General features: G+C 45.5%; 1 protein-coding gene across 1 annotated transcript in view; it reads left to right on the forward strand.

Moving 5' to 3' along the window:
• The first annotated feature begins 10999 nt into the window (after window positions 1-10999).
• MNAT1 (MNAT1 component of CDK activating kinase) overlaps window positions 11000-15508 on the forward strand; it is a 138924-nt gene continuing 134415 nt past the window's right edge. The window contains exon 1 of the mRNA XM_081914914.1: window positions 11000-11157. Within this exon, the coding sequence (XP_081771040.1) occupies window positions 11069-11157 (89 nt within the window). The 5' untranslated portion in view covers window positions 11000-11068. The remainder of the gene's footprint in view (window positions 11158-15508) is intronic.

The raw sequence follows: 15508 nt of genomic DNA on the forward strand, positions 1-15508 counted from the left end.
CTCTCTCTCCCCCCCTCCCCAGTGCACATACACAAACACACACACACACCGTTCCTGCTCCTCCTCCTTGCCCCGCCACCCGGCTGGCGTTCAGCCGATCAGGTTTCCTCGCCGCCGCGCAGGAACCATTAAGACAGCTTGTTCGAGCAAAACTTTGTGTAAGCGGATCGCGGCTCCTTCCCCCCCACCCCGTCCGACCTCCTCCTCCTCCTCCTCCCCAACCACCCCCCCTCTCCCTTTTCTTCCTCTCCCCCCGCCCCCCCTCCACTACCACCACAACGTGACTCCTCCAAAGCCTTCTCTGCCTCTCGCCTGCCTACATATTCTTTAATGGCACAAGCAGCCTCCTGGATCCGGGCGCGGGCGCGGATTGGCCGCCCAGTGCGGAGGGGGCGGGGGCATCCCGGGGTTTCTATGGGAACCGTCAATCAACCCCTCCCCCGCCCCGCCCCTCCCGTCGGTGCCCGCTTGGCGAGGCTTTGCTCCCTCCTTTTTCGAAAAGCGAAACACCTCTACCTGGAAGATCGGGGCGTGCGCGGCTGGTCTGTCCCACCCCCCCTCTCTTCCCCTGCAATGCTTCCCTGGAGCGGCTGGGATGCGGGAGATGCAGGGAAAAACCCGAAAGGGAAGCGTAGGTGTCCCTCTTTCTAGGCATCCTTAGAAGCAAAACTTTCAAGTTTCGAGATACGTAAATTGTTGAGAGAGTGGATATCTTTCAATGGAGCTGTAGCGCTTAGCTAAAGGAGACTTCAGAACCTGCCTCTCCACATTACTTGGTCAATAACACAGGACTTTGCACGTATATTTAGGAGTTAGCTCCATTAAAGTCAGTGGTTCTTACTGCGTGGTGCGCAGAGGGTTGCTCAGAAATAAAGTCTCATTGAGCTCAGTCAGTCCCAGCTAAGCTTCCCAGTTAAGTTAAATTTTCAGGTTTCCAAATAAATGGTTGAGAGTGTAAGATAACTTTCTGTGGACAGCTAGTGTAGGGGTTAGAGAGTTCAAACCCCGCCTCTCCACATTACTTGGTTAATTATGCATATATATGCATATATATTTAGGAGTCTGAGTCGTTAAATTCAGCGGTTCCTACTCCAATGTGCGTAGAGGATTGCTCAGGAGTAAGCCCCATTGAGCTCCTCAACCCCAATTAAGCACGTCTGTGGGATTGAATCCTGTGAAATCCTGTATCAACGTATCTAGAAGTCCCATTGAACTGAATGGGGCTTGCTTCTGAGTAGAGAAGCATAGGGTGGCGCTGTAAGTCACCATCTTTTTACACTCTTATGTGGACGGTGGATAAAATATGGGAGTGTAAGTCGGGTTTATTCTAAGCTCTGATCCCCCCCCCCCCCACACACACTAGCAGCCAGTATACTGTCCATCCCCAAAATGAAAGAAAGAAAATGAAAGAGGGAAGAGAAAACAAGAATTAACACAGAAAGAGGCAGGAAAGGAAAAAAACAGCACAGGAAAAAGGCTGGAAATTTGGGGAAATGAGAAAGACAGTGAGGGAGCAAGAAAAAGCAAAATTTCATTGAAAAGAATGCGCGATTCGCCTGCTGCAGTTTCTTGGGCAAAGAGATTATTTCCCTTTCTTAACCTGCAGTTTGGCACCAAGGCTCCCTTCCTGCTCAAAACAGAACTATAAAGCTGAGCCCCCACCCAAAATATTATTCTTTTGTGACTAGGATTTGCGGTCTGTTACAAAATGACTATTCTCCCTGTAAAATACATTGAAGGTTCTGTTTACTTTTACTGCTGCGGTATACTAAGAGTTAAAGAAGGATAGTTGCAAAATGGCTGCTCAAAAGCTGCAGGGTTGCTGCTGCTTCTAACCCATGTATTATTTACAACACTGTCTGGAATAAGGTCCGGAAAACAAACTTATTAATATCAGTGGATCTGTCTGCCTGTCCTTCAGTTTTTGTCTGGTGACATTGAATCTTTTGGTCTACCTGGTTCAGTCTGCTGGGCCTAGTGGAAGAAAGGAGGAATGGTTTCAGCCTTGTGATGCTATCCTCTGAACTGTCCACATGCCCTGCCATTTGGGAGAAGTCTTCTTTGAGGATTCGTTCTCCAGGATAGGAGTTGACAAGCTGGAAGGTATGCAGTGGGTGAGCAAGATGAACAAGGGCCTGGAAACCAAGAAGAAGAAGAAGAGTTTGGATTTGATATCCTGCTTTATCACTACCCGAAGGAGTCTCAAAGCGGCTAACATTCTCCTTTCCCTTCCTCCCCCACAACAAAAACTATGTGAGGTTAGTGAGGCTGAGAGACTTCAGAGAAGTGTGACTGGCCCAAGGTCACCCAGCAGCTGCAGGTGGAGGAGCGGAGACGCGAACCTGGTTCCCCAGATTATGAGACTACCGCTCTTAACCACTACACCACACTGGCTCTCCAAGCCTTATGAGGAACGGTTGAAGGAATTGGGGATGTTTAGCCTAGAGGAGACTGAGAGGAGATATGTCATCTTCAAATATCTATAGGGCTGTCACATGGAGGATGGATTGTTTTTCCTGCCCCAGAGGGTAGGACTCGAACCAATGGATTCAAGTTTCAATAAAGGAAATTCTGACACTAAACAACTTTCTGACAGCAAGAGCTGTTTTACAATGAAACAGACGCTTTCCAAAGGTGGTGGACTCTCTTTGCTTAGAGGTTTTCAAGCGGAGATTGGATGGCTATCTGTCATGGATGATTTAGTTGCAATTCCTGCATTGCAGAGGGTTGGATTAGATGACCCTCAGGGTCCTGATTCTACATTTCTATGGTTCTGTTGAGAGTTGTTTGGAGACCCCTATTCCCCCAACAGAGATTCAGTTCCCAGAGTGGTTTCACAATCAATTCATCTTCACCAGGAGTTCTGTGCGGGGAACGTTAGTTTCCTAGCAACTCTCAGCACACTTAAGCAACTACAATTCCCATAATTCTTTTGGGGGGGAGCCATGGCTGTTTAAAGTGGTATCATAGTGCTATATAGGTATGGTGGGAATGTGGCCTAAGACGCAGCAGATACCTTTGCCAGGCTGCAGCTGCTGTTATACTTGAGAAGTGAAGACAGAGAAAGGATGGGAAAGGGATGCAAAGAGCTGAGATGATAGTTGGGTGGGTGGGTGTATGTGTGCACTATCCTGTGATTTGCCAAACTGTCTGTTGAAGGAGAAATCACTAACTGGGCTACCAGGTCTATGTTCTACTGAAAGGCTGAGTTAAAAAGAGTCCTTCAACGGAGAACTGCAGCTGCTGGAGACAGTTTTTGGACCACAGACTGCTGAACACTAAACCACAATACTTTGCCTTTGGAAAGAGTTCCTTGCTGGCAAGGACAAAGACTCCTTTTTTTCTTTCTTTTTTTTACATTTTCTATTTCTTTTTGTCTCTTCTCATCCATTTTCTCCTCTTCTTTTTAGACTCTACCTAGCTCCTTATTAAATCCCAGGTGCCCGATTGCAGCACAAGTTTATTTCACACTGCACAATTTCCGTGACTCTGCACAAGATGCGTCTAGCTGCATGTTAGAATAAACCCTGATCGTAACCCCCAAAGGTATTTTCTTGGCAGGGAACTCCACTGAGTTTCAAAAGGGCTTATATATATATATTAATGAGAGGTGTGTTTGCTTTTGCTGGGTAATCTTATTTATATTAGGTCTAATCTGAGACAGATAAACTCTCATCTCCTCATCAACACATAATAGCCTTTCTCTTTTCTTATTTTTTGTATTTCTCAGAGTTGAAAATCCTTGTTCACAGCAATACGTCGTAGGGAACTGTAGAAGATTAACCAATGCTCTTGAAGAGAGGCGCAGATACTGTTTCCAGTTGTATATCCAGAAAGAATCCAGTGGTGTACTTCTACTGCAAAACAAAAGAAAACAACGAAACATCTTCTGCAAATATTTTTGTTGTTGTTACTATACTATACTGCATGTTTAAATGTTTCTTTAGTTGTCCTTGAATCTTCCTGCCACAGTCATCCTTTTGCCACACTCTTTGAGAACCATGCCTTTATATGCATGCCTTATATACAGCTGCTCATTCAGAGATTGCTTACTCACAAGTAGACTACATACTCATATGCTGCGTGATAACGCTGGGTCTGTAGATGCAGCCTTCGAGTGCCAGTATTCTGGAGGGTGTGGTGATCCTGTATGAAGGAGCGTCTCTACCCCCATTGTTTAGCCCAGACACTGAGGTCCAGCTCCAAGGGCCTTCTGGCGGTTCCCTCACTGTGAGAAGTGAGGTCACAGGGAACCAGGCAGAGGGCCTTCTTGGTGGTGGCGCCGGCCCTGTGGAACACCCTTCTGTCAGATGTCAAGGACATAAACAACTATCTGACTTTTAGAAGACTTCTGAAACAACCCTGTGTTTGATGTTTTCATTTGTCGGAAGATGACCAGAGTGGCTGGGGAAACCCAGATAGGTGGCATATAAATAATTTCTCCTCCTCCTTTAACAGCTCCAAGGGTTCTTAAGCAAGTCTCCCACTGGAGGACCCAAGAGATTGCCTGCTTCTAAAGGCCCCTACCCTGTTCAGTGTGGTGTAGTGGTTAAGAGCGGTAGACTCGTAATCTGGTGAACCAGGTTCGCGTCTCCGCTCCTCCACATGCAGCTGCTGGGTGACCTTGGGCCAGTCACACTTCTTTGAAGTCTCTCAGCCCCACTCCCCTCACAGTGTGTTTGTTATGGGGGAGGAAGGGAAAGGAGAATGTTAGCCGCTTTGAGACTCCTTTGGGTAGTGATAAAGTGGGATATCAAATCCAAACTCCTCCTCCTCCCCCTCCTCCTCCTCTTCTTCTCTGAAGACACAAGTGTCCAGCAGTGTTCAGTTACAAGGAGCATTTGAGAAATTGCTTAACCTTGAATTCATTTTCAGAATCCTTCCAGCTCTAAGATTCTATGAACCTGAACTGAGTTCAGAATCCTTACGCGCCAAAATTCCACTCCTGGTTTTCTCCTAATGCCTAATTTAGGGAGAAAGGAAAAAAGCTGTTAAATTCTTAGGAGTCCGAAATGCTTGTCAATCTATTGCAAAGTTGCCTCCGCATCCCTAATTACTTTCTGCCCACCCCCAATGTTGGATAGCACAGCAATGGATTAAAACCAAAAGTGTCATCATAAAGAGCAGCTCAAGAAGGCAAAGAATGATGCAGTCTAGTCAAAGTAGGCACTTTAAAATGAAATTTAAACCACATTCTGAGGTGTGTCTACATAGAAGCAAGTCCTGCTTTTCAATGGGATGCTCTCCCACTTTGTGAGATATTATATGTTGAATTGTGTTCGAAATAGAAGTTACATAGTCAAAAACAGCCTGTAACATTGTGTGTGTTGCTCCCAGGTAATTGTGCATAGGATTGCGGTCTAAATGTGCTTAACTTAACTTTGGAAGAATCTCCCGTTTTTTGTTGCAATGCTCCTGTACCAGTAGTGGCATGACATTTATTTATTTGATTTTGGATTTACGAAAGCCAGTGCTTAAAAGAGTGCAGTATAAACAGAGAGCGCGTTGTGTCTAAATACAAAGCTGCTATCTTTGCAACCTCAAGTCACAGTGTACATAACACGGAACTCCTCTGCAGGCAAGTGCTAACCACCACCATTTTTTAAAACTACAACTCCCATCATTCCAGACCAATGGCCATGCTTGCAGTGGTTGATGGGAGTTGGAGTCCAAAACAATAACAACACCTGGCTGGTACTATTTTGAATACCCCTGGATTACACCATGATAGCTGCAACTCTAAACACATTTATTTGCAAGTAAGCCTTCCCAAACTCATAGTTTGTAGTAGGACTTAAGAGCACAATTCTACGCAACACATTTCTACTCAGAAATAAGTTTCATTAACTGTAGAGGGACTTATTCCCAGCTGAACCATAGGATTGCAGCCTTTGTCCTCTCAAATATCGGCACACAGAACTGCAGCTTTAAGTCTAAGGAAGCATAAAGGTAAAGGTAAAGGGACCCCTGACCATTAGGTCCAGTCATGGCGGACTCTGGAGTTGCGGCGCTCATCTCGCTTTATTGGCCAAGGGAGCCGGCGTACAGCTTCTGGGTCATGTGGCCAGCATGACTAAGCCGTTTCTGGCGAACCAGAGCAGCGCACAAAAACGCCGTTTACCTTCCCGCTGGAGTGGTACCTATTTATCTACTTTTTTTATCTACTTGCACTTTGACGAGCTTTCGAACTGCTAGGTGGGCAGGAGCAGGGACCAAGCAACGGGAGCTTACCCCGTTGCGGGGATTCAAACCACTGACCTTCTGATCGGCAAGTCCTAGGCCTCTGTGGTTGAACCCACAGCACCACCTGTGTCCTCTAAGGAAGCATATATGGGAGTAAACTGCAAGGCTACAACTCTATGTATGTTTACTTTCGAGTAAACATGATTCAGTTAAGTGGGACTGAGGCTGCCTATACAGTACACTCTCTACACTGAAAATACACCTCTCCCTGTAAAGAATCATGGAAACTGTAGTTTCCAGCACCATTAACAAAGTACGGTTCTCAGGATCATTGCTGTGTGTGTCAAGGCTTTAAATGTGTTTGAAATGTATAGTGCGTAATACCCAGTTGTTGCACAAGAGGCACTTGACTATGGCACACAGGAGTAAGAACAAAACAGCTTCCTTTAAAAAAAAAAGTATGTTTGATCAGCCGTTCCTTTCTCTGACTGGGAAGAGTTCATTCATTTTCTTAAAAAGTTTACTTTCACCCACGGACACAGTGGATCGTTACTCCTGGGTTCAGCTCACCGCAGCAGAGACGGGCAAATTCCCCGCGTTTTGTGAATCAGAATCAGACACCCATTTCACGGAGGTGTTTGGAATGGGAAAGGACATCAGATGTATGATCCTAGCAAATTTATTAACTTGGATTGGCAGTACAGATTGCAAAGCAGTTTTCATGTATAAAAGCGGATGTGACTGTTCTGCTCAGAAGCCACCAATTGTATTTTATATGAGACGTCTTTCTCTTCCATCTGCCGTCTCGACTAGTCTGACAGATCCTCTCTAGCGCCTTGTAGATTGCTGCCAAGACAGACGCAATCCATAAGGTACTTAGGCCGTGCCCTAAATTGAACTCCCAGTACCAAGCCAGTCATTTAGCAATGAACCCTTCTCATATAGCAGCCATGCGGACCTCCAACTACTGCAGGACTCATCGTCCCTAACCACTGTTCCTGCTGGCTGGAAAGCTACAGGCCGGAAAGCTACAGGCCCCCAATCTTTGCCCTATAGACCTATTCTCTGTTCTTGAGAAAATCTTAATAAACACAGGTTGGGTTTTGTTTTGGAAGACGAAAAGTACTTTGACCCTGTGAATGAAAAACGATTTCCCTCTAGTGTGGAAATAATGGATCGTTCCCATGGGGAAGCTGCATTCCTGACCTGATTTACTCGGGAGCAAGTCCCCACTGAAATCAGTGCATTCACGGTTAGGATTTGACTGACATGACCCCTAACTGCATACCAAGCCTGGATCCGTGTCAGATTGTGACATTATTGCAGAGCACCCAGTCCCATTTTGATTATCTGCGATTTTAATGCCTTTGGGACACTGTTACCGACTCAAGCATTTAGACAAGATCTGCCGTGTGAATCACCCCTTGACTAGAGCAGGGTTAATTCGGTTCAGATCCAAGTAGTAATATTTGGCATGTTGATGGGTCACTGGGGCTTTTAATAACCCCCTTTCCATCCTAGGGCTCCATGCACACTTAGACTGAAAAGTCCTCTATGCACTTACCTGAGAGTAAGCCCCATTGAACACAATGGCACTTAAATATGAGTTGACGGGCCTGGGATTACAATGATGGTTGCTGATAAGCCTGCAGTCCTATACTGTACATGCTGACCTGGGAGAAAGCCCCGTGGAAAATAATGAAGCTTACCTCTGAGTAGACAGGAATGGGATTGTACTGCAAGACCGTCTGAATTCAGTTGGTCTTGTTTCTGGCTAAGCATGCTTAGGATCTCCCTGGCAATATATGCTTACTTGGGAATAAGCTCCACCGAACGTAGTTGGATTTACTTGCGAGAAAATGTTCATAGTACTGGGCTGAACAATCCTTTGATCCTAGTGGGAAAACTAAGCAAGTACTGTACTTCTAACTTTCTCCCATTGGAGAACGATTGTCTTCCAAAGTGGCTCACAGACCCCATCAGCTTGGAGATAAGATGGGATTGAACCCGAGATCTTCTGCAGATCCTTGACCACTGAAGGTATGTGAGCTTTAAACATCCACATATTTATTCATTTAAAAGCATTAGTATTTTTAATATTTATATACAGTACTTCATTATTATTCTTATTATATGTCCCTATTTTCATCCGAGCAATGTTGGAGGGTATGCAACGCCACGACAAAGGGGAGTAAGTGCTATTGAATTAGGCAGTGGGACCCTAACACATGCTAAAGATGCAATGCCAACCCTGGCTTTCCTGAGAGCAAGCCTCCTTGAATTCAACAGGATATGCTTCCCAGTAGGCAGGAGGACCATGCTGCAACCTGGGAAGCAAGCCCTATTTAAAATAGCCAGGGCTTACACCTGAGTAAGGCCGAGGTCCCCTCACAGGAGCCACATTGCCTTCTCCAACGCAGAGGCAGATTGGAAGCACCTCGGGGCAGAGACCTGCATGGCCTTCTGCAGTCTGAAAGCTAAAACGGTGTGTGGGGCGTAGTCGTGCCACCCCAATCTAGTCCAATAAAAAAATACTTAACTAAAAGTAGAAATTGTAGAAAGATTTTGACAGATTTCTCTGAGAAATAATTTTAAAGCAACTGTTGTTGAGACATTTCATTCTGAATCTGCTTGATTCAGCCAGAGGAAGATGACAGGTGTGGGTGTTGCCAGTATTTTTGTTTGGGGGGGGGAAAGAACCTCAGCTTTGTATTTATTTGCATTGATTTTTGTTGGGGGGGGGGACCGAACCTCAGATTTGTATGCATTTGTATTTTTTAAATTTTTATTTACAATTTTCATTTATATAGGTAAAGGTAAAGTGACCCCTGACCATTAGCTCCAGTCGTGACCGACTCTGGGGTTGCGGCGCTCATCTTGCTTTATTGGCCAGCATACAGCTTCCGGATCATGTGGCCAGCATGATTAAGTCGCTTCTGGCGAACCAGAGCAGCGCACGGAAACGCCGTTCACCTTCCCACCGGAGTGGTACCTATTTATCTACTTGCACTTGACGTGCTTTCGAACTGCTAGGTTGGCAGGAGCAGGGACCGAGCAACGGGAGCTCATCCCATTCTGGGGATTCAAACCACCAACCTTCTGATCGGCAAGCCCTAGGCTCTGTGGTTTAACCCACAGCGCCACCCGCATCCCTTTTTCATTTATATACATTGCCACAATTATTTTACCAAGTTTTAACATTTTCCGTTTCGACTCCCTTCCCCCTTTTTCTGCGGTTCCTTACATTCATTTTTACCCTTTCCTGCCTACTCCTAACTGTCTTAACTCATTCTTTTATGCGTCTCTTCTAATATAGATCTCCAATATCAACCTGCAGGTTGTTACAAGAACCCTGTCTTAATCTGTTTCTAGGTTTGTTTTGCAAATACTCAATAAACCATGCCCATTCCTTTCTAAAAAAAAAGTTTGCTGTCTCGATTTCTTAAATATGTATTTCATGGATTCTGATGGATTTAGAAGCTGCCCCTCCTTGGCTACGCCCATGATGACAGGTGGGTATCCTTCCTCCACCCCCCAATAAATCCTGGCTGCCCCCCTCCAAGTCTCTTCTTTTTTGGCGATCACTCGTAGCCAAGTAATATTGTCTTCCATAAACACGGTTTTAACAATGAATCCGTAAGTGACTGTGGAGGCCAGTTCTGGATCCACACGTCCTTCCACAGTGGGGACATTGGTTTCCGGGCGGGAGTTGATCACGGTGTGGATTTGCCAAGTGCGCCTTCCTCCTAGCACCTTTCTTCCTTGCGTCCTGAGTTCAAGTGTCTTCAAAGCCCATGAAAACTGGAGGGTTCGCAGGCCAGTGTTTTCCAATTGTTGGTGTTTATACTACATTTTTAAAAAAATGCCTTGAGACAGTATTTAAACCTCTTTTGTTGACCACCAGCATTACGTTTTCCATTCTTAAGTTCGAAATAGAGTAGTTGCTTTGGAAGACGATCATCAGGCATCCGCACAACGTGAGGAGTCCAACGAAGTTGATGTTGAAGAATCATTGCTTCAACTCTGGTGATCTTTGTTTCTTCCAGTACACTGGCATTACAGATAGGTAGCCGTGTTGGTCTGCCAGTCAAAACAAAAAAAATTCCTTCTAGTAGCACCTTAAAGACCAACTAAGTTAGTTCTTGGTATGAGCTTTCGTGTGCATGCACACTTCTTCAGATACACAGATATCTGAAGAAGTGTGCATGCACACGAAAGCTCATACCAAGAACTAACTTAGTTGGTCTTTAAGGTGCTACTGGAAGGAATTGTTTTTGTTTTTACACTGGCATTAGTTCGCCCATATTCCCAAGTGATGTGCAAAATTTTCTGGAGATGCCATTGACATAGCTGTCAACTTTTCCCTTTTCTTATGAGGATTCCTATTCGGAATAAGGGAATTGCCCTTAAAAAAGGGGAAACGTTGACAGCTATGGCCATTGATGGAATCTTTCAAGGAGTTGGCGTTTATAAGTTGCCCATGTTTCACAAGGTTGGTAGGACAAATAGCTTTGTAAACAAGCATTTTGGTTTCCCTGCGAAGGTCCCACTCCTCAAACACTCTGCACTTCAATACAGCCGCACTCGCACAGCTCAGGCGGTGCTGGATTTTGGCACCAGCCCCTGGGCCCTTGTGGAAAGACAACTGCCCATCACAACCTCCAAGTCGACAATTCAAAGAAGTCAGCCGTCGGGCTCTCTGTGCGGCGCGGCTTTCCTTCCCCCGCTCCGCGACCTCCGCCAGGCGGAACTTTCGTTCCCGAGGCTTCGGAGCCGCCCGGACGTTGTTTGCGGAGGGACGCCGCTGGCCGGAGTTGCCCGGCGATGCTGAGCCTCGGCGAGGAGTAGCTGCAGCGCCAGGAGGAGGAAGGGAGCCCCGGCCGCCATGGACGACCAGGGCTGCCCCCGCTGCAAGACCACCAAGTACAGGAACCCCTCCCTCAAGCTCATGGTCAACGTCTGCGGCCACACGCTGTAAGTGCTGCTGGCCTGGGGGGGGGGGGCGAGTTGCTCGGGGCGGCAGTAATCCTTGCCTGTTAGCTGCTGCGTAAAATGGGCTGTGTATATGTGTGCATGTATGTATATGTGTGTATACACACAGAGAGAGATCTCATTTTATATACAGTAAATGCTATAATGTGTGTGTGTGTGTGTGTGTGTGTGTATATATATGTGTGTGTGTGCGCGCGTGTGTGTGTGTGTATATATATATATATATATATACACAAACACACGCACACACAAATATATATAACATATTCTGGGGTGTTGTTGTTTATATAGAGAGAGATAGAGAGAGATAGAGAGAGAGAGAGATAGATAGATAGATAGATAAGATAGATATAGATAGATAGATAGATAGATAGATAGATATAGGCATAGAATGGAGGGGACCGCAAAAGGCCATATTACCAAACCCCCTTGCAAAAAGCCAAGGGGAATTGTACAAGCGCAACAAGCAGGTGTTGTTGTTTATATAGATATAGATAGATAGATAGATAGATAGATAGATAGATAGATAGATAGATACAGTGGTACCTTGGGTTATGCTGGTCACATGACCCTGAAGCTGTACGCCAGCTCCCTTGGCGAATAAAAAGAGATGAGCGCCGCAACTCCAGAGTCGGCCATGACTGGACCTAATGGTCAAGGTTCTCCTTTACCTTTACCTTGGGTTAAGTACTTAATTCGTTCTGGAGGTCTGTTCTTAACATGAAACTGTTCTTAACCTGAAGCACCACTTTAGCTAATGGGCTAAAGTGCCGCCGGAGCATGATTTTTGTTCTCATCCTGAAGCAAAGTTCTTTACCTGAAGCACTATTTCTGGGTTAGCGGAGTCTGTAACCTGAAGCGTATGTAACCTGAGGTACCACTTTAGATAGATAGATATAGACATAGAATGGAAGGGACCACAAAAGGCCATCTCACCAAACCCCCTTGCAAAAAGCCAAGGGGAATCGTACAATCGCAACAGGCAGGTACTAAAATTAATAGTTGCCTCTCCTCTGGTTCAGGTAGTAAAATGCTACTATTAATAACTGCCTCTGGTCTGGTAAAAACCTGTAGACTAGATTACTGCAAGGCATTAGAATAATAATAATAATAATGATTTTGTTATTTGTACCATGCCCACCAGACTGGGTTGCCCCAGCCGCTCTGGGCAGCTACCAGCAAATATAAAAGCACAATAAGTATAACAATGGTAATAGTTTTATTATTTGTACCCTGCCCATCTGACTGGGTTGTCCCAGCCACACTGGGTGGCTTACAGAATATAATAAAAAAGTATCAGACATGAAAAACATCCCTAGACAGATGTCTTCTAAAAACTGTAGTTATTTACCTCTGTGACTTGTGGGACTGCATGTGAAGTGGGTTTGGAAACTTCAGTTGGTGCAGAATTCAGCAATGAGGTTGCTTCCCCGGGCAAAGCGGTTTGAGCATAGAACGCCAGTCCTGGCTAGATTGCACTGGCTGCCGGTTAGTTTCCAGGCCCAATTCAAAGTGCTGGTTTTCATAGAATCATAGAGTTGGAAGAGACCACAAGGGCCATCGAGTCCAAACCCCTGCCAAGCAGGAAACACCATCAGAGCACTCCTGACATATGGTTGTCAAGCCTCTGCTTAAAGACCTCCAAAGAAGGAGACTCCACCACACTCCTTGGCAGCAAATTCCACTGTCAAACAGCTCTTACTGTCAGGAAGTTCTTCCAAATGTTTAGGTGGAATCTTCTTTCTTGTAGTTTGGATCCATTGCTCCGTGTCCGCTTCTGTGGAGCAGCAGAAAACAACCTTTCTCCCTCCTCTATGTGACATCCTTTTATATATTTGAACATGGCTATCATATCACCCCTTAACCTCCTCTTCTCCAGGCTAAACATGCCCAGCTCCCTTAGCTGTTCCTCATAAGGTATCGTTTCCAGGCCTTTGACCATTTTGGTTGCCCTCCTCTGGACACGTTCCAGTTTGTCAGTGTCCTTCTTCAACTGTGGTGCCCAGAACTGGACACAGTACTCCAGGTGAGGTCTGACCAGAGCAGAATACAGTGGCACTATTACTTCCCTTGATCTAGATGCTATACTCCTATTGATGCAGCCCAGAATTGCATTGGCTTTTTTAGCTGCCGCGTCACACTGTTGGCTCATGTCAAGTTTGTGGTCAACCAAGACTCCTAGATCCTTTTCACATGTACTGCTCTCAAGCCAGGTGTCACCCATCTTGTATTTGTGCCTCTCATTTTTTTTTGCCCAAGTGCAATACTTTACACTTCTCCCTGTTAAAATTCATCTTGTTTGTTTTGATATATAAAGCATTAAATGGCTTAGGACTGTAATACCTCAAGGACTGAACTGACCCAGACCCTGAAGTCATCGGAGGCACTACTCTGTGGAAGGTGGTAACCTGAGAATGGGCCTTTTCTGTGGTGGCTCCCTGCTTGTGGTATGCTTTCCCCAGGGAGGCTTGCCTGGAGCCTTTGTTGCATATCTTTAGGTGCAAAAAACATCCTCTTCTCCCAGGCCTTTGTCTAACTAAACAATCTATGGCCTTTTAAACTATGTGAGGGGGTTTATTGTTTTTGTTTCTTACTATGTTATGCATTTTTGTGCTTTTATATTGTAAACTGTCCTGTGGTCCTAGATGGAAGGCAGTATAGAAATTTCATAAATACTAATAATAGTAATAGCAGAGAGAAGAAGTGCAGAGAGAAAAAACACCATGGTGCGTCTGTGTCAGGGAACTGAAATCGGAGCCAGAAGTGGAGGCAGGGCTCCCAAGCGATGCCGGAGAAGGGCCAAGCAGGGAGAGAGGGAACTCATCGGCTGGGGAAGGAAATCAGCGTAACACCAGGGGTAAAGGGGGGCGGATGGGGGAAGCGGAGAGGGGGCTCTTCGCCGGAGACCAGCGGGGAGAGCACAGGTCCTCCGCTGCCCACACCCACCCTGCGCAGAAGACGTCCGCGCAGGGAAAGTAGGCGTCGACTTGGTGTCAAAGAGCTTCTTTGCTGGAAGAAGTTCAAGAAATGCCCACTGATGGATTCTGCCAGCGACTGAACAGCCACGAAGTGAAGGGCTGTCCAGCCAGGAAAGGTTTAACCAGGCTACCTAGCCAGGAGTGACGGCAACTTACGCACAAGCAACCCCATATAACCATTACAGTCTGTAACAGCGAAACTGGATGCCTTCATCTGCCTCAGTGGCACGAAACATGTCTCTCTCATATTGTTCTTCGTAGCCATAGCAGGCACTGTAACTCTCCAATGGGTTGACTTCACCCTGATGGCCCACTCTTCTCTGGAGACAGATTGAATAGTAATAATAAAATACTAAACAGTTTTTTTTAAAAAAAAAATCACACCAGCATTTCTAAGCACAAGGGTAGGCTTTGCCTAAAGAAGAGCTGTATTTAGCAGGCACCGAGAAGAGCACAGCGATGGCTTCCCACACTTGATATCAATAGGCAGGGAGTTCCAAAGTGGGGGTGTTGCCATGCTAAAAACAGTTGAGTTCATACAGATGCAGAGCAGATATTACATGGCTGCGCTTGTAGCCTGCCAGTTCTGATTGAAGTGGTCGAGTGGGCGCATGCAGGGGTAAGGTGATCTCGCCAAGTTTTATCAGTTAGTTCTGGCTGGTTGTTTTTGTAATCTAGGATGATGGGGTGTCTTGCTTAGCTATGAGCCACAGTCTTTAGGGAAGGGTCAGAACTCAGTGGTAATGATGGCTGTATTCACAAGATCTACCCACCTTGGAAGAATGGCAGATGAAGGTGATAGACTATATGGGACTGGCAGAAATGACTGGCAGAATTCGAGACCAGGGAAGAGAGACGGCGGAAGAAGATTGGAAGAAATTTAAGGATTATCTTAGGAAACATTGCAAAATTAATGAATGTTAGAATGACGTTGGTTTAGAAATTAAGTGGTTTTCAGCTGTAATGATTAGCTAAAAAGAAAAGAAAGGCTAAAAATTAAATGAAAAATAAGGGAGAGGATTTGCTGAATTAATAATTAGAAATTGGAATACAGAAAGGGGAGGTATGAGGAGGTCGGGGAAGTAAGTTACAAGAAAATAAGGGATTGAAACTATACTTGTTTCTGTTTCTGTTTGTTTGTATTGTTGTTTTGTTTTGTTTTTATATAATTTTTGAAACTTTAATAAATATCTTTGTTTAAGAAAATGATGGCTGTATTATCTCCCTTGGCTGTCAGAGGCATTATGCCTCTGAATACCATTTGCTGAGAATCACAAATGGGGAGAGGACTGTTGGACTCTGGTCATGCTTGTGGGTTTCCTGCAGGCATTTGGCTGGTGACTGGTAGAACAGGA

Source organism: Podarcis melisellensis, assembly GCF_964234715.1.
Source record: "Podarcis melisellensis genome assembly, chromosome: 1".
NCBI classification, from domain to species: Eukaryota; Metazoa; Chordata; class Lepidosauria; order Squamata; family Lacertidae; genus Podarcis; species Podarcis melisellensis.